A 23,259-nucleotide genomic window follows, 5' to 3' on the forward strand; every position below is an offset into this window, starting at 1 on the left:
TGTCATCGTTTTTAAAATTTAAAAAGAACTAAGGTATCCTATAAAGTTTGCACACTTTAAAATACAGTGTTCAACACTATACAATACAATGTTCAATTTCCCAGTTTTTTTTTTTCAGTTATATAGAAAATTGGAATTTTTTCCCATGAATTCCCTCTTTTTAACATGTGTGTAATACATTGGTCAGATTTTTCAAGTTACAATCATTAGGAAAAATAGATCAATTATCAAATAGATTTTTGTTTTGTTTTTTTACGTATGAAAGACTCATGGGTCTAAATGCAGTCTGCGAATAATATGTACGCTGATTTTATGGTTCGTCAATGGGAAGAAGTTTCTGATAATGAAGGAGTTTATAGTTCGTCATTGGGAATAACTTTCTGTTAGGGGAGGAGTTTAGGATTTGTCATTGGGAAGAAGTTTCTGTTAGGAGAGAAGTTTAGGATTTGTCATTGGGGAAAAAAATTCTGTTAGGGGAGGAGTTTAGGGTTCGTCTTTGGGAAGAAGTTTGTTAAGGGAGGAGTTGAGGGTTTGTCATTGGGAAGAAATTTCTGTTAGGGTAGGAGTTTAGGGTTCGACATTAGTAAGAAATTTATGTTAGGGGAGGAGTGTATGGTTCGTCAGTGGAAATACTTTTCTGTTAAGAGAGGAGTTTAGGGTTTGTCATTGGGAAGAAGTTTCTGTTAGGAGAGGAGTAGCTATGATCGGAACAGGCGATTTCCGATATCGCGGTAATTCCGCCTTCCTCTATAACGAAATTCTGCTACCGCTACATTCCGGCGGATTCCCGCGGTATTCCGCGGAATTCTGCATTCCGGCGGAACAATTTCCACAATGTTAAAAGGAACCTAATGGCTGTTTCCTTTTAAACAAATACCAGTTCCCTGGCAGTCCTGCTGATAACTTTAGCTTTAGTGGTGGCTGAATCACAATCCTGATTAAAAACATTTTTTTGTAGCAGCAGTAGTTGTCGTAGGCCATGGGACCTAGAGGTGGTTCCACGGCAGTCATTACAATTTTTGTTTGAAGCAGCAGGAGTTGTCGTTGGCCATGGGACCTAGGGGTGGTTCCACAGCAGTCATTACAATTTTTGTTTGGAGCAGCAGGAGTTGTGGTAGGTCATGGGACCTAGAGGTGGTTCCACGGCAGTCATTACAATTTTTATTTGGAGCAGCAGGAGTTGTGGTAGGTCATGGGACCTAGAGGTGGTTCCACAGCAGTCATTACAATTTTTGTTTGGAGCAGCAGGAGTTGTGGTAGGCCATGGGACCTAGAGGTGGTTTCATGGCGGTCATTACAATTTTTTTTTGTAGCAGCAGTAGTTGTCGTAGGCCATGGGACCTAGAGGTTGTTCCACAGCAGTCATTACATTTTTTTGGGGGGAGAAGCAGGAGAAGTTGTAGGCCATTGGATCTAGAGGTGGTTTCACAGCAGTCAAAAAAATTTTTGGGCGCAGAATATGCAATGATAGTGATAGGCACTGCAGCAGAGTTTGAGAGGGAGACCATTTGAGGCTTGAAAAACAGCAAAACTTTAATTTAGTCTGTCTAATCTTCATCATGAATCAGTGAGAGGAGCCTTGTAATTATCACTGATCCATGACTCATTCAGTTTAACCTCCTGAGCGGTATGGACGAGCTCAGCTCGTCCATCACCGCCGGAGGCTGCCGCTCAGGCCCTGCTGGGCCGATTCTCCTCAAATAAAAAGCAGCACACGCAGCCGGCACTTTGCCAGCCGCGTGTGCTGCCTGATCGGAGAAAGAGGGTCCCCCAGCCGCCCGAGCCCTGCGCAGCCGGACCAATCAGTTCCGGCCAGCGCTAAGGGCTGGATCGGAGGCGGCTGACGTCAGGACGTCGGCTGACGTCCATGACGTCACTCCGCTCGTCGCCATGGCGACGAGGAAAGCCAAACAAGGAAGGCTGCTCATTGCAGCCTTCCTTGTTACTTATGCTTGCCGGAGGCGATCGGAAGAACGCCTAAGGAGCGCCCTCTAGTGGGCTTTCATGCAGCCAACTTTCAGTTGGCTGCATGAAATAGATTTTTTTTTATAAAAAAAAAACCCTCCCGCAGCCTCCCTGGCGATCTCAATAGAACGCCGGGGAGGTCAATGAACGTTAGTATGTCCACAAAGGCTTCAATTCATCAAGCATTACCGCATTCGGTAATGCTGAAAACAGCTGACTTAACGGAGCACTTTAGAAAATGTTAATTCATCAAAGCAGTTACCAAATGAGAAGCTGAAATGACAGAGCAATGAGATAAATTACCGACATGTGCTCAACACATGTCAGCAAATGTCAGTAAATGTTAATTCATTAAGGTTACCACATTCCCTAACACATTCAGTGATTATCTCCAGCTCTCCCCTGTCCTAACAGGCTTTGAAAGCCTTCTGTGTGAATGTTTTCATGATTAACAGGAGCAGGCAGCCAATAGAAACAGCCCCTGTTCTCCTGCAAGTGCTGCTGATAGGTCACACAGGCTTCTCCACACAAGCTTTCAGACCCCCCCCAGGCAGTGAGCAGAGAGAATGGGACAAAAGATATCCCCAGATACCCTTCGGTGGTGTAACCCTTTGAGTCCCTGTTTGAAAATGCAAAGATGCTGGTGGTGAAATGACCAAGCATGGCATTTGTAATGTCTCCAGGAAGTTCATCTACGTTGTGGCAAATAAGTGAAATGTTAAGAAAGACTGATGGACAGATTCAGAGCAGCAGAGGCAGTATAAATAACAGTAAATATAACACATGTTTACATCTAAAGGGATGTCTGGATGCCTTCTATTGTAATCAGCTTGTAACAACACAGAGACATTCCAAGCTGCTCTGCACCACTCTGCTGTTATTAACAGCCTTTGATGAATTGAAGCCTAGTAGTTCGGTAACTTAATGAACCTCTACCACACATGGGAAAATATTGATGAATTAGCACAGTGAAGTGTAAAATACCGAATGCGGTATTTTAAGGACTGGGATTTTGTTATTGAACACCCTTTGATGAATTGAAGCCATTGTCTTTGGACAGACGGGTCCGTTGGTCAGTGACCACCCCACCTGCACCACTAAATACTTGCTCAGAAAGAACACTGGCGGCGGGGCATGCAAGAACCTCCAGTGCATACTGAGCGAGTTAAGGCCAGGTATCCAGTTGTTTTGTCCAATACTCTGTTACCGTTCTCGGCGTCCTGCTTCCCATCCTCAGCGTCCTGTGCTTACGCACACACGCGCTCCCTGTCCTTTAAACATTTTGGTAACTTCCGGGTACACCGTGATGGTGTACGCGTGCATGCCGAAGTAGGTACACGTCTAATGCGCGTGCGCGTATGCCTTAACGCGCATACGTGTACACGTAATCTGGCGCCAGATTTAAAATCTGTATATAAGGTCATTGGTTGCAGCCACTCAGTGCTGTTGCTTCATTACAGCTAGTTGGTATTTGCCTGCATTACTTAGTTATTGATTCTCTGGTATCTGGCCTCTGCTTTTTCCTGTTTACGCTCTGTCTGCTGCCCGCCTCGACCTGTGCCTGTATACCCGTTTACGCCTGTCTACCGCCTGCCTCGACCTGTGCTTGGTTCCTCGACTACGCTTCCAGCCTCTCATATCGGAACTCAGTTGTTCTCTCTGCCTCTGGTGGGGCAATCCTGGGGGCCGCGACCTGGTGGCTACTAGGCAGCTGAAAGTAGTCCATTGCCCACTAGGGGTAGCGGCCCATCATCCCTTGCTGAGTGCTCTGGTGAAGATCCGTAGCCACTTAGACTCCGCGCCCTGGGAAAGCCCACGCTTACCACTGGTGTCAGGGTCAACAGCCTGTCCGTCTATGTAACATACTCCATGGGGTCCTCATTACTCTCCATATTGTCTGGAGCACTGGCCGACCCCAAGTAATCATTCACCATACGGGCCAGCCGCTGGCGGTGACTACTTTGCCCGCTGGTGGTGGTTCCGCTTCAAGAAATATCTGGCATTGGCTGATAAAATTCCTTCAACATACTCAGCAGGTTCACAGATTGGCTAATGGTGCTGCTGCTGGGAGTGTGACCACCAGACCTTTGCTGAGTATGATGAGGCTTGGTAGCTTGGGCCCGGGATACAGGTTCAGGAAATGCATCTTCTACCCAACGAAGAAGGGCATCCCGGATGTGGCTTATCCTGGCGTCTGCTTGGGAGGGGGGTATGAACTGTTGCATTTTCCCCTTGCACCGGGGATCTAAGATGGTGGCCACCCACATGTCGAGCCTTGATTTTAAAGTTTCCTTCACGGAGGCACTGGAGCATATGCGCAGCCATAGGGAAGAGATGTCTGCTATTAATCACCTCTTCCTGGCTGTCAGAACTGTTGTCATGCTCCAGCTCCACATCAGAATCTTCCTCCCACCCCTGGACTATGGGCTCTTCCACTTCCACAAGCTCTGCCTCCTCATGCAGGACTTAAGCATGCTGACTCACTCCCCCCACTTGACTGACGACTGTTCAGTAGGGATTCCTCCCCCTGTCCGAGCACTTTGTCAAGAGCCTTGTCCAGCATGAAGACAATAGGGAGCACTTTTGATATGCTGCAGTGCTCCTCACTCACCAATTTTGTTGCCTGTTCAAACGGCTCCAAGACTTTACACACCTGTCCAATCAGCTGCCACTGGTCCTCAGTAATGTAGTCCAGTGGCCCTGTTCTGGAGGAAGATGTCTGAGACAGGTATAGCCTGACCGCCATTCGCTGCTCCCACAACCTCTCCAGCATGTGGAGGATGGAGTTCCACCACGTTGGACAATCAGAAATAAGCCTGCTCTTCGGCAGGCTATGGCGGCGCTGCAGCAGTTTCAAGGCCACGGTGGCGATTGCGGAGTGATGGATGTGGGCTGACATCTTTCATGCTGAGGCCACAGCGTCCTTCAACCCATCAAAAGTTCGTAAACATTTCTGGACTACAAGGTTGAAGACGTGGGCCAAGCAAGGTAAGTGAGTGTAGCCACCTTCAGAAATGGCGGCCAGCATGTTGGCACCATTATCAGACACCACTACACCTGTCTCCAGTTTTCGGGGGGACAGGACAGCTACTGCTAAATCTGATCCTGTAAGGCTGCAAGGATTACAGATCCAGTTTGCCTGTTCTCGTCCATGGATTCAAGTTTCAGCACTGCTTGGCATCGATGGTGCTGCAGACCAGTGTAGGAGCGGGACCACCTACTGGAAGGCTCAGCAATGGTGGACTGGCCTTGGACAGAACAGGTAGCAGAGGGAAGTAGAACAGGCCTCCCCTTTAACCCATGTGGTGGCACCACCAGCTGAGATGCCCAAGATCTTGTACCCTCCTCTGCAGCACCATGAAGGGTGACCCAATGGGCGGTAGAAGTGAGATACTTTCCCTGCCCATGCCTGCTGCTCCAGCCATCCATAGTGAAGTGCACCTTGCTACCGACAGCGTGATCCATAGACCAGCCGACACACTCCACAATGTGCTGGTGAAGGGCAGGGATATCATTCCTGGCAAAATAATGGCGGCTGCGGATCCGCCATTGTGGAGCAACACTGTTCATCAGTCTGCGGAAGGGGATACAGTCCACAAACTGGTAGGGCAGCAGCTGTTGGCCCAACAGCCTTGCCAGGAGTGCATTATTTTTGACAACAAACGGATCAGTTGCAGGGAGCATCTGCTTCCTCTGCACCATTTCTGGCACAGAAGCCTGACACTGGAACACTGGTGATTCAGAGGAAACCAACAAGGGTGATGATGAGGTGCTTGCCGGGGTCTGGAGCCCTCTTCCAGCCTGGCATGCTGAGGGATTTGAAGTAGAATGGGACTGAACAGGTTGGAAAGGGACAGAACGACTAGAAAAAGAAGAGGCGGGGCCTGTTGCTGCTGCTTTTCCTCCACCCATCTTATTGTAATTCTTTGCATATTTGAACTCCCGTCTGTGGTGGTTGCACAGATGGCTTATCAGCCCTGAAGTGCCGAACCCGCTGCCTGATTTGCCTCGGCTCACCGATTTATGGCACACAGAACAGACTGCCCTGGATTCATCCTCTTCCAGAACAGTAAAATAATTCCATGCAGGGGACGTGCGTGCACGTGGAACAGTGGTGCGACTTGTTCTAGCACGTCGATGCTCAGCATTGGACTGGCGGGTACTGACAGATGGGAAAGCACTTGCAGGCTGCTGGCCAACCGTCTGCTCTTTTTCTCCATGCTGCTCACGCCTGCTAGTGCCTAACCCACCAGATAGTGACCATGTTGGATCAGCCACCTCATCATCCAAAACATCATCCAGTTCAACAAAAGCACTGGAACCCATAAGTGACTCTTCTGGACCCTCCACCTGGCCACTAAACACCTCTGTAGTTGACTGGTTGTGATGTAGATTGATGCTGACACAAGCTTCCAGTTGTGATGGATTACTGGATGATGAGAACACAGGGGCCATTTCTGTCACCACAAAACCCACCACTTCTCGGGACCTTGGTCCCATGGTCTCCTCCAATGTCTCATCCCAATCCTTGTTCTGCACATCTCTCTCATCGACATAGGTGTGCTTTAATTCTGGAGGAGAGTACTGGGAGGAAGCAACCTCATCAAGAGAAGCAGCTGCGGTTAGGTTCTGGTCATGAGGAACCTGGCATAAACTGGTGCTGCTGCCACTAGCTTTAAGTATCTCACACTGGGTAGAGGGTTCCTGATCGAAATAATCAACAACTCTGTTTGCCTGCTGCTCTGTCAAAATGTTCCTGTGTGCGAACACAGGGAAAACATCTCTGATCAGGGTGGAACATTTCCTGCTGCTGCTGCCACCCTCAACCTGATCACATACTTGACGTGATCCACCAACACCACCATCACTCCATTTTCTTTTAGGAGTGGCAGGAAATTGCTGCTGCTATCGCTCCATTGTTTTGGGGCCAAAAAGTTTATTGGGGGAAGGGGTATGAGCAACAGAACCAAAGTAAAATAAATCCACCTAACTTGAACTAAAAAACAGATAAGAAAATAAGGGGATGAAATAAAGAAAATAAATCAAAAACAAAATAAAGAAAAAAAATGAACTTAGAAAAAAAAAAAAAAAAAACACTTGCACTACTCTCAACTAATCAATCACCTAACTCTCGCACTACTCTCAACTAATCAATCACCTAACTCTCTCACTCTGTCAAACACTAAGCCTGCGGCCTGGCTGGCTCTCTCTAACCCTCTCCACACAGCAACTACTAGTACACTATACTACAATCTATCACTCAAACTAACAATCTACTGTCACTCTCTAACAAATACACCTAGCTACTACAGAGGCGGCCTTAAAGCATGCGGGGCCTGGGGCGAGTGTCATATGCAGGGCCTAGAGACATAGATATGTTACACGCACACACACGCACACACACGCACGCACACACTCTCTAGATAGACAGACACACACTATAAAGACAGACAGACACACACTCACTAGATAGACAGACAGACAGACACACACTAGATACTGTAGACAGACACACACACACATACGCGCACGCGCACGATAGATAGATAGATAGATAGATAGATAGATAGATAGATAGAAACGCACACACGCCTAGTGGCTAGCACTCTCGTCTTGCAGCGCTGGGACCCCAGTTTGAAGCCCAGCCAGGTAAACATCAGCAAAGAGTTTGTATGTTCTCCCCGTGTCTGTGTGGATTTCCTCCAGGCACTCCGGTTATGAATGATAGGGTTAGATTGTGATCTCCTCTAAGGACAGTCAGTGACGTGACTATGTACTCTGTACTGTGCTGCAGAAGATGCCAGTGCTATATAAATACATAATAATAATATGGTAGGACATTACACTATGACTATGGTAGGATTAGATTGTGAGCTCCTCTGAGGACAGTCAGTGACATGACTATGTACTCTGAACAGCGCTGTAGATGTCAGTACTTGATACATAATAATAATAATATGGTTGGACATTAGACTATGACTATGGTAGGATTGGATTGTGAGTTTCTCTGGGGACAGTCAGCGACATGACTATGTACTCTGTAATGTGCGACAGAAGATGTCAGTGCTCTATAAACACATAAGAATAATATGGTAGGACATTAAGCCGCATCTACACGCGTAGATGCGGCGGCGATGTTCCTTATCAATCGAGCCGCTGAAGCAGCTCAATTGATAAGATCCGACAGGACGGATCTCCCCACCGCCGATTCCCTGCTCGGTCCCCGCGAGGGGACAAAGGCAGGGAATCGAGCGGAAGATAAGCGGCGCGGGGACTAGCGGGAATCGAGCGGGGTATTGATTCCGGCGCACGCGCGGCGAGTGGGGACGCGGAAGAGGCGATCACCGCCGGATCACCGCCTCATCTACACGTGTAGATGAGGCTTCAGACTATGACTATGGTGGGATTAGATTGCGAGCTCCTCGGAAGACAGTCATGATTGACTATGTACTCTGTAATGTGCTGCAGAACATGGGTGAGAGAGGGGGGTACAGAATGTAAGATAGGATAGAAAAGAGAGCACTAGATAAAGAGAGGAAAATACAGAGAATGTGATGGTGAAGATAGTGGAAACAGAGGAGGAAAAGGGACATTCCTTACCAGGATTGCAGCCTTAGCAGTACTCTGACATGCTGGGAAGGACACACAAGTAAACAATCAGCAGAACCCCCATTCACCTTCCCTCCCATTAGTGGACATATATTTATTGCAGCTATCTGACTCTTATCTTGTTTATTACTTGCCTGTGACAGGCAAGCTTCTTCCAATATATACCAGCCGGATTAAGGCTAAATGGGGCCCTAAGCAAAGTAACTGATTTGGGGCCCCCATCATGTCGTAATAGAATCAGAAGATGCAGCTGCACAGCAACATGCCGCACACACCGGGGCAGCCGAGCTCATGGTTGCTATGGGCAACAGCCCGCTTTCCTCTGTGGGTGCACAATGCAGGGAATATGCAGGGAATAGCAGCTGCAAAATGCAGAGTGAGAGATAAATGGCTGGGACATTTGCACTCAGGGGCTGGGGCACCCCTGTGAAGAGGGGGCCAGATATCACAGCAGCAGCACTTTCCCCCTGCATCTCCAGCCTGGCAATAGCCAAAAGCTCTCGACACCGCCAAACCGGAAGCCGTTCCCCAGACAGAATTACATAACCACCCCCACCACCGAACAACCGATTTCCTCCCAAACTAGACAGCCACCATGCAGCCTCCATCCCAGTGAATACGATAGTCCAGCAGAGAAGGCAGCTGCAGTGGGGGTGAATGACAGCACCAGATGAATCACATTCACCTATTGCGATCCAAGCAATAGAGGTCCCATCATCCGGAGCCCATCTGTCTCCTCTAGAGTGCTGCCGCTCTGTTACTACTACTATTACTACTTCCTACTTCCTGTCTGATCTGAGAATCAGGAAGTTCAGAGTGAGCAGCTGCACTGTAGAAGAGACAGATGGGTTTCAGATGACGGGATCTCTATCGCTTGGATCATGGATAGGTGAGTGAGCGTTTGCCATCTGCTGCTATCATTCTTGCTGCAGCTGTGGTTCTCTGTGGGAAGGGAGGGAGGAGTGGGCAGTGGCAGAGCGCACAGTAGCAGGAGCTGGTTCTGAAGACAATCAGCATCATTTGACAAGACAAGACAAATAACATTTATATTATGCTTTTCTCCTGGCGGACTCAAAGCACCAGAACTGCAGCCACTAGGACACGCCCTATAGGCAGTAGCAGTGTTAGAGAGACTTGCCTAAGGTCTCCTACTGAATAGGTGCTGGCTTACTGAACAGGCAGAGCCAAGATTCGAACCCTGGTCTCCTGTGTCAGAGGAAGAGCCCTTAAAGGGACTCCGAGCAGTGCCTGTGAGTATGCCTTTAAGCATACCCACAACTAATTAATTACATCCTCACACCTACCAGCATGATGTTTGTAATTATATCCCCCTGGGTTCCTTATATGTCATTGCATTGTGCTGAATCGAGCTGCCCACTTTGGAGAAAAGTCGTCCTGTGAAATACAATGTAACTATGGAAAGGTGCATATCATTTTGAAGCTCTCTTTCTTCTCTTTCCAAATATAGATAAATGGGATCAGTTAAAAATGTCGCCAGAGCCTACAGTGTAAAAATGGCGCCACATTAATTTGCATTATAAAACGATATTTATCGTTTTATGAGTTAAAAAATGGCGCCGCACTAAAAACGATATTTATCGTTTTATGACTTCCATAAAACGATAAATATAGTTTTGAAGTGTGTGTGTGTGGTGTGTGTGTGGTGTGTGTGGTGTGTGTGGTGTGTGGTGTGTGGTGTGTGTGGTGTGTGTGTGGTGTGTGTGTGGTGTGTGTGTGGTGTGTGTGTGGTGTGTGTGTGGTGTGTGTGTGGTGTGTGGTGTGTGGTGTGTGGTGTGTGGTGTGTGGTGTGTGTGGTGTGTGGTGTGTGGTGTGTGTGGTGTGTGGTGTGTGGTGTGTGTGGTGTGTGTGTGGTGTGTGTGGTGTGTGTGGTGTGTGTGGTGTGTGTGGTGTGTGTGGTGTGTGTGTGGTGTGTGTGTGGTGTGTGTGTGGTGTGTGTACACACACACACCCAGGAAAGGAACTTTAAACTCTCAAAAACGAAAAATATTGTTTTTCATAAAAACGATAAATATCATTTTTGTAAAAACGATAAATATCGTTTTTTAAAAAATATTGTGCTTAACCAGGCGCCATTATTTGGCTGGCGCCATTTTTAACTGGACCCGCGAAACCTACGCCTTTTAGTTTTCTCTATTTTCGCGATCAAAATTGCTGTGGCTGCGATTTCGATCACGAAAATAGCGAAAACAAAAAGGCATAGGGCGGCGCTTTATATATCATTGGAAAGTGGAGAAAGAGAGCTTTAAAATGATATGCATCTTTCCATAGTTACTGCACTGCTCAGAGTCCCTTTAACCATTATACCATCCAGCCACCGCTGACAAGATGGCGAGGGCTAGTTTATGTGCTGATGGGGCCCCTTTGACTCTGAATGGGGCCCCAAGCGACTGCTTTTGTTGCCTGGTCGGTAATCCGGGCCTGCAGCTCTCTTGAATCTCCCGGCAGAAGCTGTGTGTGAGGACCTGAGGAGCAGCCTGGAGAGGAAGGTGGGCGTGGCTGCAGGACACATAGCTTAGTTACAGGGGGAGAGGAGGGGGAGGACTCGGAGCTACAGGCTGCAGGCATAGACGTCCCTGTCTGTAACAGCCTGCAGCGTCATCACCTCCCTCTGCCTCCTTACATCCTCGGCTGCCAGATACAGCTGTGCAGCAATCTCAAGCAGGACAGACGCGGATGGATAGGGTCTGGCTTGCTGCACAGGCCACTCAGAGAGTGCGGGGCCTTTTCAGGTATGGGGTCTGGGGCGATTGCCCCACTTGCGCCCCCCCCCCCCCCCCAAAGGCCGGCTCTGAGCTACTACTACTAATAGCTCACACTCAGTCTAATTCTCTCTCATAGTCTTTAAAAAGACTATTGTTTTATGACAAAACAACTAATATGGGTCTGTCTCTCCTTATTGTTTTATGACGAAACAACTAATATAGGTCTGTCTCTCCTCTCTCTCCAACACCAGACTGAAACCCACAAGCTTTGTGACTGTTACACCTCTCTTATATACAAAATGGGTGGGATAGCTAATGATAGGTAGCTAGGAGCTGGTTGCTAACGTAGGATTGGTTGTTTTTTGTTAAGACTAATTGGTGCAGAAATTCCATTTTTAATGCAGAAATCAGCATGTTTTAAGCTTCTGTGATGGGTCTATCCCTTCCGATCCTTCTGCTTGGCTTAAAAATCCTGCCTAACAGTAAAGGCAGCTTTTACACGCTTCTGATTAAATTCCAACGGAATTCCACATAGAAATTCCACTATTTACCGATTACCGCTATAGATGTTCCTTTCCAGCTCAACGGAACGGAACTGCCAATTTCCAACCGGAATCGTGAGAATCTCCATTCCGTGCAATCCGACCAGCAACCCTAGAGAGGAGTTTAGGCTTTGTCATTGTGAAGAAGTCTCTGTTAGGAGAGGAGTTTAGGGTTAGTAACCTGAGAGGTCAGCAGAGCTAAAACGAGCAGGGGCATGACTGGGGCGGGCCCTGGGATGGACTGACCAAACACAACCAGTCTATCAGGTGTGCTTAAAAGGTGGAGTGCCTGAGGAGTATCTTCCTCCAGGCATGAAAAGGCAGGAGCAGGACGTTTTTTCCCTCTTTTCACCTGAATAGGATACCTGTTATCATTGTCTGTAACCTTATTTATTGTACAGCGCTGCATGATATGTTGGCGCTATGTAAATCTAATAAATAATAATAATAATAGAAGAGCAGATCAGGGATCAATGCTGTTTAGGTGGGACTCAGTGAAGAGAATTAACACATTCCTTTGATCAAAGCCAAACAAACTCATGGCAGACTATATTGTCCTGGAGCAATGACCACTTCTATAGCTGGAAGAGTAATAAAGTCTGTCACCCCAGAGAACAAAGCTGACTAGATTCTAGTCTGACCCTGATGCAGGCTGCCAAAAAAAACGGACTAGGATAATTTAACTCAGTGGGGGAAAATATCTGACAGATATGATACTTGGAGTGAGATTACCTTTGATAAGTAGTAACTTGTATTAAAATTCAGCCAAAGACATAAAACTGCTGCTTTAAGTTTCTCCACAGCAGTGATATAAGCTATCTGCATAGAGCCTGTAGGCAGAGGGGTAGTCCTGCCAAAGGGAGCTGTGCAGGAATGAGGGGAGCTGTTAAACTTACTATTGTTTTACCATAAGTGCTAGGATATAGGCGTCAATTCATCAAAGGGTGTTCGATAACAAAACCCCAGTCCTTAAAATACCGCATTCGGTATTTTACACTTCACTGTGCTAATTCATCAATATTTTCCCATGTGTGGTAGAGGTTCGTTAAGTTACCGAAGTACTACTGCTTCAATTCATCAAAGGCTGTCCGATAACAGCAGAGTGGTGCAGAGCAGCTTGGAATGTCCCTGTGTTGTTACAAGCTGATTACAATAGAAGCGTAAACGTAAACGTGTTATAGTTACTGTTATTTATACTGCCTCTGCTGCTCTGAATCTGTCCATCAGTCTTTCTTAACATTTGACTTATTTGCCACAACGTAGATGAACTTCCTGGAGACATTACAAATGCCATGCTTGGTGATTTCACCACTTGCATCTTTGCATATTTAAACAGGGCCTGAAAGGGTTACACCACCGAAGGGAATCTGGGGATATCTTTTGTCCCGTTCTCTCTGCTCACTGCCTGGGGGGTCTAAAAGCTTGTGTGGAGAAGCCTGTGTGACCTATCAGCAGCACTTGCAGGAGAACAGGGGCTGTTTCTATTGGCTGCCTGCTCCTGCTAATCATGAAAACATTCACACAGAAGGCTTTCGAAGCCTGTTAGGACAGGGGAGAGCTGGAGATAATCACCGAATGTGTTAGCGAATGTGGGAACCTTGATGAATTAGCACATAAGTCGGTAATTTATCTCATTGATCTGTCATTTCAGCTTCTCATTCGGTAACAGCTTTGATGAATTAACATTTTCTAAAGTGCTTCGTTAAGTCAGCTGTTTTCAGCATTACCGAATGCGGTAATGCTTGATGAATTGAAGCCATTGTAGGCTGGAGGACAACAACCAGATCTCAATAAGGAATAATACATGTATGTAATGTATGTGTATGCATGTTCCAGGGTGCATATGCACGTGTAGGCGGGTGGATGCATGTATATATGTACATGTGTGGGGTGTGGATGTAGGTATTTATTTATTTATACAGCACTGAGGTATGTATGCTTAAGTGTATACACATGGGTGCGTTTGTTTAGACGTATGTGTATGGAGGTATGTATGTTATGCATGTATATATATATAATACGTATTTGTATGCGTATATTACAAAAAAAAAAAAATATAGATATATATATATATAGAGATATATATATATAGATATATATATATATATGTGTATGTATGTATGTATGTATGTATGTGTGTATGTATGTATGTATGTATGTGTGTATGTATGTGTGTGTATGTATGTATGTATGTATGTATGTATGTATGTATGTATGTATGTATGTATGTATGTATATATAAAAATAAATAAGAACAAACAATTGGGAATTTAATAAAATGTATAGGGGCCTATGTGGCTGTATGTCCTCATATGTAGGTTTATACGTGTATGTACCGTGGGTGTGTATGCATACGTGTGTAAAGTTTACCTAATATACCTTCGTGGTACGATCCTAGTAAAGCACCCTCCAGCATGTAGTTAAACCTACGCTTAAAATGAGCAGAATTACCTATAAGAGGACTGCATCATGACACATCCAGTATAACTGCTGGTCATTGCGGGGTATAGATTATATTGGATTGCCAAAATGATATGTGATACGTGCTCGCTTCGGCAGCACATATAATAAAATTGGAATGATACAGAGAAGATTAGCATGTCCCCTGCGCAAGGATGACACGCAAATTCGTGAAGCGTTCCATATCCACCTGGCCTTTACACTGGCCTTCCATTGAGCCTTGCGCATGGGGGAGTTAGTAAGCCCTCGGAAAGAGGAAAGGGGGGCCTGCAGATGCAGGACATATATTTGTTGCAAGGGTCTATATGAGGGCGCATCAATAAATCCAAAACAGATCAAGGGGTGAAGGGAGTCACCATACGGGTAAAGGAAACGGCTGGGCAGGCTTCTTATCCGGTGTGATCATACAGGAACCTGGTGCTCTACAGAGGCAACCAGGCAGGGCCCTTACTACTACACAGGGATGGGTCGCCAATGTCCAGGTTTCAATTCACAGATTATTCCGGCACGCGCTGGTAAGTATAGGCCTCAACCCGGCCGAGTATGGCTCACACTCTTTTCGTATCGGCGCAGCAACGGAGGCCATACGCTGGGGTTTGACCAATGAAATTATAAAAAAAAAAAAAATAAATAAATAAAATTATTGGAAGATGGGAATCTCGCAGGTTTCAGACTTATGTCTGCCCACACCTGGCAGAACGCTAGCTGCAGGAAGTGGGCTAGGGCCACAACACAAAAACAAATAACAAAACAAAACAAAAAAACCCACAACTCTTTACTCTCCCACATGCCCCCGAACCTGGCAGAGCAATAGCTGCAGGGGCGGGTTGCAGAACGGAGGGCATACGGTACAAACATACCCACACTTGGCAGAGCTATAGCTGCAAGTAAAGGGGTACGAAGACGCCACACCCGGCAGAGCACTAGCTGCGGGGGATCGGGCATAGCCCCTACTGGATAAGCATTGCATGTTACCGCATGATGTCATCTCAAAATGTGTTAATGCATGTTTTCTGCCCCCCCTTTTTTTGTTGCCTTTTATCCTCCTTCCACCTTAGGTCAGTAGAAGTGTAGGGTGTGGATCATGGGACACTCATTTATAACACGGGTGGAACGACTCGCTAGGGCAGGTAAGAGGGGACCGGGAGGTACACTGGTTTGGTTTTCCGGGGGCAACGCTAGAGAGGCTGGAAAAAGCTCACACAGCTGGCAAAACAAAGGCCCGCCCCGACATCACCATAGTACACATAGGGGGAAACTATTTGGGAACTAGTCTATTGCATCTCCTGATGCTGGAGATAAAGGAGCTACTGCGGAGCATCCAACCATCATATGGTCCGAAATGATCCCGAGATCCAAATGGCGCCCACCCGTCTTGGAAAGAGTCTTAAACCATTCCAGACAAAGAGTCAACAGAGCCATATCAAAGTTCATAGTCAAACGAGGGGGCATTGCCATTCGTCACAGACTCTTGGAGAGCTGGGAGGGACATTTCGACAGGGATGGGGTGCACCTAAGCGGTCTGGGGAACGATATTTTCCTTTTTGGGATGAGAGAGGCCCTAGAAGCCGCGCTCTTGCTGAGGGCGGGCATTCGTTCCTGAAGGGGCAGGCACGAATGCCGTGGCGGGTCCATGACAATGCCGGCCTGGACGACATCCAAACGAGAAGTACACACCGAGCTTAGTGAATGAAATAAGGCATTTTATGCTAGGAGTGCATAGTGCTGGTTATGATACATGAGTGCCAAGAAGGAACATAATGGCAATGGTTTCATGGGTCATTAATCCGGATGGCTTTAGGGTGGGTAATCGACGGGTTAATGGCACCATTCTCGTCACTGGGGAGGTGCAGTGGCATAAAGTTTAATGGTTGTCACTGGCAGGTTCAGTGGCAAACCAAATGTTGATTGAAAGCCGGTGGTTGGTATATATGGACCCTCACGAAGAGGGAGGGCATTGTCATGGGACCTGTCAGAGCGCGGTTATACAAGTTTCTCAAATTGTTAATGCATTTTAATCAAAGTTTCTTTGGTTTTTTCTTCTAGATTGTATTATGTTAAATCTTATTAAAGCTGTGGCCTTTAAACTCCAATTGGGTGTCATGGCTTTATTTCAGGTTGTGGGGAAAGTCCGCCCAGATGGGCCCTGCCCAGTCATGTCATTGTGAAGAATTTTCTATTAGGAGAGGAATTTAGGGTTTGTCATTGTGAAGAAGTTTCTGTTAGGAGAGGAGTTTAGGGTTTGTCATTGGGAAGAAGTTTCGGTTGAGGGAAGAGTTAAGGATGGGATCATGGAAGATGGGAAAACTGCCAACAAAAAACACCATTGAGCAGAAACATCAAACAGAATCTTTAGCCAGAGCTTGATGCACATTCTTACGTAAGTCTGTATGATGAAACAATAGAATCCAACACAATGAATTATTTCTGGTATATGTACATACCATTAAGATTTGGTGGTAGTGCATCGTGTGGGATAGGAAATTCTATAAAAAAAAAAATAATAATAAAAAATAATAAACTTACATGCAAGTAAACTTTATACTCATCTTCCTCAAAATATTTTTTTATTTATATAGTGCCAACATCTACTGTAGTGCTGTAAACATAGTACAAAAAATAGTGGGGGAAGACGAGGGGTTGCTTACCTAGACGTCCGTCGGGCTCCTATGCCGCTATGCATATCACTCCACTTACGCGCAACCTATATGATGCACTACCTCCTTCAAGCCGGAAGGAGGAAGTGCGGTGGTGAATCATGGAACGTGTCCCACAGATCACATGCAAGTGGAGTGATATGCATAGGAGCCTGACAGACTTCTGGGTAAGTAACCCCTTGTCTCCCATGCTCACACCTGCCTTAACCATTTGAGAACCGCAGTGTTAGAGGGAACCTAAACTGAGAAGGATATGGATTTTTCCTTTTAAAATAATACCAGTTGCCTGACTCTACTGCTGATTCTGTGTCACTAATACTTTTAGGCACAGCCCCTCAACAAGCATGCCGATCAGGTGCTCTGACTGAAGTCAGACTGGATTAGCTGCATGCTTCTTTCAGGTGTGTGATTCAACCACTACTGTAACCTGTAAGGATCTGTTCTGTTGGCCTGCGCAAGCAGGCAGTTTTTGTCATTTTCAGGGTTGCATTCTGCAGGTCTATGGAAAAGAGACCTTTTGTCAGCTTGCAGCTTGCTGCAGAGGTAATTTGCATCCGCTTGTTTTGCAAATTAACTTCTCTTCTTCTCTGGAAGGGCTTTAGTATAAGGGCTCGTTTCCACTAGTGCGGTGCGGAATCGCCTGCATTCCACCGCGGACGAAATCGCATGCGGGTGAGATTCCGCATGCGTTTTTGCCACGATTTCGCATGCGATTCCGCATAGGTAAGGTATATGCGAATTTAACCATGTCACTGCCTGTGTAAATTAACATTAATACCTATGCGAAATCGCATGCAATTTCGCGGCAAAAAACGCATGGTCACCCCGCATGCGATTTCCCTATTAGATACATTAGCGGCGATTCGCGCACATTCCTTCTGCACGCAAAATCTGACGGCTCTGCCGTGCAGATAACTGCCGCCCCAAAAAACGCTCCCGCAGCCGCACAAGTGGAAATGGCCCCATCCACTTACATTGCCTATGCGAATCCGCGTGCAGTACCCGCATGCGGATTCGCTATAGTGGAAACGAGCCCTTAATGTCACTTCCTCCCAGAAGACTTTACTCGTCATAATTCCTGTTTAGTGTGACTGGATTGAGCCCAGCCTTCCGTAATCTGTTTGCAAGGGTTTTGTTAGTTATTCAGGAGTTGGTTCTCAACTCCTGTCAGCTTGAACCCATCTTGCCATTTGATCTCTGCTGTTAGTTAGGGTGGCATGCTTTGTCGCTGTTGTGTGCTTTTCGTGCGGCGACTGTGCCTGGAATGTGTTTTGTCTCTGTTGCGCTTTTCGTGCGGAGACCGCGTTTAGCGAGTACGTTTATTATTTTTCATATCGGATGTGTTCCCGGTTTTTTGCTCTCATCTCAGTGCTGTGGTGGCATTGAGGCGATTCTCTGTCTGAAGTCTGTGAAATGAGCGTGCACTGCGGTCGTGCATCGCTACTTCGATCTCTGTACTTCTTCTGTCCTGTCTTGTTGGGGATGAACGCCGTTGCATGGTTTGAAACTAGATTGGCGGACATACCTTCTTAGTCTTGTCTGAAGTCTGCGTAGTGAGCGTGCACTGCGGTCGTGCATCTCTACTTCGATCTCTGTACTTCTCCTTTCTTGTCTTGTGGATGTATGCCGTTGCATGGCTTGTAACTAGATTGGCAGACATCCTTTCATTCTATGACTGTCCAGTTTGTTTCTATGAATTCTGCTCTAGTCTATTCTGTCTCAGTGCTGTTTTCACACCTGTGTACTGTTTTTGCATTGTGCAGTCGCAGTCTGGCGTCTTTGAAGCGCACGGAGGAATCTCTCCTCTGTGCTCCATAGCGCCTCCTGCTGGCTGCTTTGTTTCCACCACTACTGGGTCCATCTTGTTTGAACTTTTGTAGGAGATCTTACTTGTGTCAGCGCACCTGCTGTGCGCTGACTGAGGAGACTATTCCGCATTCGTTACTTAACTAAAGAGATCAGCAGGACTGCCAGGCAACTGGTATTTTTCAAAAGGAAACATCCATATCCTTCTCAGTTTAGGTTCCCTTTAAACCCCCCTAGTGACCAGGACATTTTTTGTTAAAATGGCCACTGCAGCTTTGAGGCCAAGCTGCAGGGCTGCAAAACACAGCACATGAGTGATTTCAACCCACTTTTCCCCCACCACCAGAGCTTCCTGTTGGTGGGGTCTGATCCCCCGCACAATGTTTATTTTTCTTTTCATAAATATTTATATTATTTATTTTAAAATAAAAATTTCAATTTTTTATATATCCTAAACCCGCCCTCCTCCCGCTAGCCAACCATTGTGATTGGCTGTCATAGGCTTCAGCCTATGACAGCCGATCACCTCTGAGCCTCTGGAGGGGACAGCTGTGTCACACGGCTCTCCCCAGTACAGCACTGCTGCAGATCGCAGCTCTGTACAAAGTAATTAGATGGCGGTTACGCCGTCTAACAGCCTCTCGAGCGGCGATCGCCGCTGAGAGACTGAAGGCGAAGCAGGAGATGCACGTGCAGGTTGCGCGCAATCTCCTGCTAGCCCAATAAACAGCCATTCACGCCATTTGATGTGGAGCGGTCCTGGGGCTGCCGCACTGCTCACGCCAATTGGCGTGGAGCAGTCGGCAGCTGGTTAAAGGACTTACGAGCTGAATCAAAGAAAAAAAGTTAATTACCTTAGTTGAATATCAGACCTCAGGGCAGACGATCAGTGGCTCCCTTGCTATTTGCAGACCCTCTGTTATCTTAATCCAGTTATCATTAGCGGACCCAACCCGGCCCAGGGTCGCCTTATCTCATGGTGATTAGAATCGTTGCTTTAAAACTCCCCTGCCTGTACAATTCACATAGCCGGTACTGCGGCTGCGCATGCGCAGGATTACAGCCCTGGGAGCGGCACATCATCACTCCGTATACTCTGTTATACATCATGAAGGCGTCACCACATGACCGCCCACATGACTGACAGCCGCGCCTCCTCAGCACAGAATTCCAGCGCTGAGCGAGGGAGGACGTTACCTAGCTACAGGATTTGTTTACTGCAGATTCTGCAGTAAAAAAATAGCTGAATAAATAAAGGACGTTAGCGTCGTTTATTAAAAACGCAATATAAATAATTAATATATACAGAAAATCGTTAAAATCAACAATTATAGAGACAAATAATAGCACAGTATAGAAAATAAAAATGAGGGAAAAAATACTTAAAGTTCGTGGAAATATGTCCTTTCTGGGAAACTCATAAAGTTCCTTTGTTTCAGTTCAGGAGCAAAGTTCAGACAAGATGGCCGCTAACCACATGGTCCTCTCAGGGCCAGCCCGCTCATGAGGCGGGGTGAAACTTTTGCCTCAGGCGGCACTTCTAGGGGGCGGCAACCACCCGTCCGTGGGTACGGGTGGGCCAGCCGCCGAGCTGGAGGGGTAGCGGGCAGAAAGGGGGTATTGGGCCTAGCGGCGGTGAGGGGGGTCTCCCGATTTGCGCTCCACATCCAGCTTTAAATGGTTACATAGCAGCCGATAGTAAGAGGGACGGGCGGGGATCACTCACCTCTTCCGGTTCCAGCGTGCGATCCACTGATGTCACTTCCTGCCATGCCCCCCACTGTATTGTAAGTGGACGGCATTGCAGGAATTGACGCCAGTGGAGCGCACGCTGGAACCGGAAGAGGTGAGTGATCCTCACCCGTCCCTCTTACTAATCGGCTGCTATGTTACCATTTAAAGCTGGAGGTGGAGCGCAGATCGGGGGACCTAGGCGAGGGAGGGGGGGGGTCCGACCCCCCTCCCCTAGGCCCAATACCCCCTTCTGCCCACTACCCCTCCAGCTCAGAGGCCGGCCCACTCGCACCCACGGCTGGGGGGGGGGGGGGCGGCAATTTTTTCTAAGTTTGCCTCAGGCGGCAAAAAGTCTAGGGCTGGCCCTGGGTCCTCTGGCTAGCAGCATGCTCTCGTGAAGATGGAATTTGGAGGACTGTGCAAGGAGTCCCTGCCAAAACACTTTTGACTGAAGCTGGTTTGGGGGAGTGGCAACGCCTGCCTCCTCTGGATTACAAACCAATCAGTTAATTCCCTCGGAGAGAGATTTAGGATTAAAGTTATAATCCTCTGTAATTCAAAGCCAATAAATGCCACATTGGTGCTGGTAGCTGTTTAATATTCCTCAGATTATGCCAATTCCTATGACATCAGACTTGAGAGCTTCTGCATGCCCGGTTACAAAGTAGCGGAATACCTCAGGTTCTGGGTATGTCAGTGGCTTCAATTTAATAAAATATTCACCAGACCCAGACCAGCAAAATGAGATAACTTCCATACCTATCATATGAACGGTATTCCTTAAACAAGCAAAGAAAATAAAAAAAAAATTCAAACTCCGGCCTGGTGCACACCAGAGGAGTTTTTCTGAGCGTTTTGAGTTTTTAAATCTGCTGCTAATGTTATCCTATGTGTCTGTGCAAACTGGAGCAATGAGGTTTTGTAAAAAAAAAAAAAAAAAAAAAAAATGCATTACATTGGGAACAGCTTTTAAAACCTCTAGCGTTTGGGCACTAGAGGTTTCAAAAGCTCCTCCCAATGTAATGCTATGTTTTTTTTTTTTACAAAACCTCATTGCTCCAGTGTGCACAGACACATAGGATAACATTAGCAGCAGATTTAAAAACTCAAAACGCTCAGAAAAACTCCTCTGGTGTGCACCAGGCCTCTATGTATTTCTAAGCTGTCTCTAAATGGCTCCGGTAAGTCTGAGGGCTCGTTTCCACTATAGCGAATCCGCATGCGGGCACTTAATATTAGTGTTAGTGGATGGGGCTGTTTCCACGGCGTTTTTTGATGCAGGGAAAATCTGCACGACAGGGTCGTGCAGATTCGCGTGCGGCAGGAATGCGGGCGAATCGCCGCTAATGTATTCAATAGGGAAATCGCATGCGGCTTTGTCATGCGGATTTCCCCGCGATTTCGCATGAAAGCCAATGGAACTTAACACAGGCAGTGACATGGTTAAATTCGCATGGCTCCTTGCCATGCGAAATCGTGGGTAAATCTGCATGCGGAAACGCAGCTGCATGCGATTTCTTCAGCGGTGGAATCCAGGCGATTCCGCACCGCTACAGTGGAAACGAGCCCTGAGGGAAGGCAACTTTTGAATAGGCCTCCTGCTGGGGGTTTCCTGCCTATTCCTGTGTATGCTGTCCTTCACAGGTAACTGTGATGAGGTTTAATTACCTGGTCAGAGTTGTGAGGGGTACGTGTGAACTGTCTCCTTTTGGTCCAGTTAATTAAGACCAACATACCTTCTCTGCTCAGCAAACATACTTCATGAAAGGAAAAATTGTCATTCTGATCGCTGTAATGACTGCGCACATCTAACCAGGAAGCGATCAGAAAATTGACTGTGCGAATCCTCCGGATTCGCCTGCGTCTCTCACAGCTGTTCCGTGACACACACATCAGATGAAAATCTTTGCAAACTGAGGAATTTATCTGTCGCAGAAGTTTGTCAGAGAGGTTTGAAAGCCTGATCATTCTTAGATGCTGTACACATGCAAAATATCAGTTCCTGCAAAAGATCACGGTGCGCGATGCGCCCATTAAACCATATGGGTGCTGCGCGCGCAATTGCGCAAAACTTTGCGCGCGGGACTTTGCGCGCAATCAGCAGCACAAAGCGGTGATAACTGAGCTAGTGCAAAGGTTATCACGCCTAAAGTCTTTTAGGCGTGATAACTGGGTTATTACTGCTTTGTGAATCAGGCACATTGAGTTGAGATCATTCATCACTAGAATGAATTGCTTTGCTTTGTTTAAACCCCTGAATTTATAAAGCTTGATACAAAAAAAAACATTACCTCTTGTTCTGGGCCATGTGGGTACCCGTGTCTGTAATTCTGCATGTCCCGGGCGGCCTTGGAACCCTAAGATAACATCAAAATAGGGAGTGACTGTGCTGTGCTATTACAGAACACTTCAAAAATAATTTTCATCACTAGCTTTGTCTCCATTATTTATGCTCGGATACATACCCCCGATCATGGATTCGAGTAAATCTGGCCACGGCAGAATTGAAATCCGGATATGCCGTGATCCGGGTTTGAATCGGAGCTCTGAATTCGACTCAGATTTTAGCCGTGATTACATGTAGAATCCATGTTCATGGATTTTACTTTAACGTTAATAGCAAAGCCCCCATACATGCTACAATCACCTAAATTGCATGGATTATAAAAGGTGATCAGTGGCTACAATGTAAACATTTTTTTTCAAAAAGGCCTAGTTGAGAAAAATCGATTTTTAAAGTTGCAAATGAAAAAAATATTCATG

At 46.7% G+C, this 23,259-nt stretch overlaps 1 protein-coding gene and 1 non-coding gene across 2 annotated transcripts in view; one reads left to right on the forward strand and one right to left on the reverse strand.

Annotated features, from left to right (window-relative positions):
• LOC137541114 (opioid growth factor receptor-like) overlaps positions 1 to 23,259 on the reverse strand; it is a 245,563-nt gene that overhangs the window by 146,769 nt on the left and 75,535 nt on the right. The window contains exons 3-4 of the mRNA XM_068262263.1: positions 22,788 to 22,853; positions 16,744 to 16,785 (exon numbers count right to left, since the gene is read on the reverse strand). Of these exons, the coding sequence (XP_068118364.1) occupies positions 16,744 to 16,785; positions 22,788 to 22,853 (108 nt within the window). The remainder of the gene's footprint in view (positions 1 to 16,743; positions 16,786 to 22,787; positions 22,854 to 23,259) is intronic.
• On the forward strand, positions 14,383 to 14,489 carry LOC137542606 (U6 spliceosomal RNA). The gene has a single exon (XR_011025487.1). It is a non-coding gene; the product is annotated as a U6 spliceosomal RNA (small nuclear RNA).

Source organism: Hyperolius riggenbachi, chromosome 12, assembly GCF_040937935.1.
Source record: "Hyperolius riggenbachi isolate aHypRig1 chromosome 12, aHypRig1.pri, whole genome shotgun sequence".
NCBI classification, from domain to species: Eukaryota; Metazoa; Chordata; class Amphibia; order Anura; family Hyperoliidae; genus Hyperolius; species Hyperolius riggenbachi.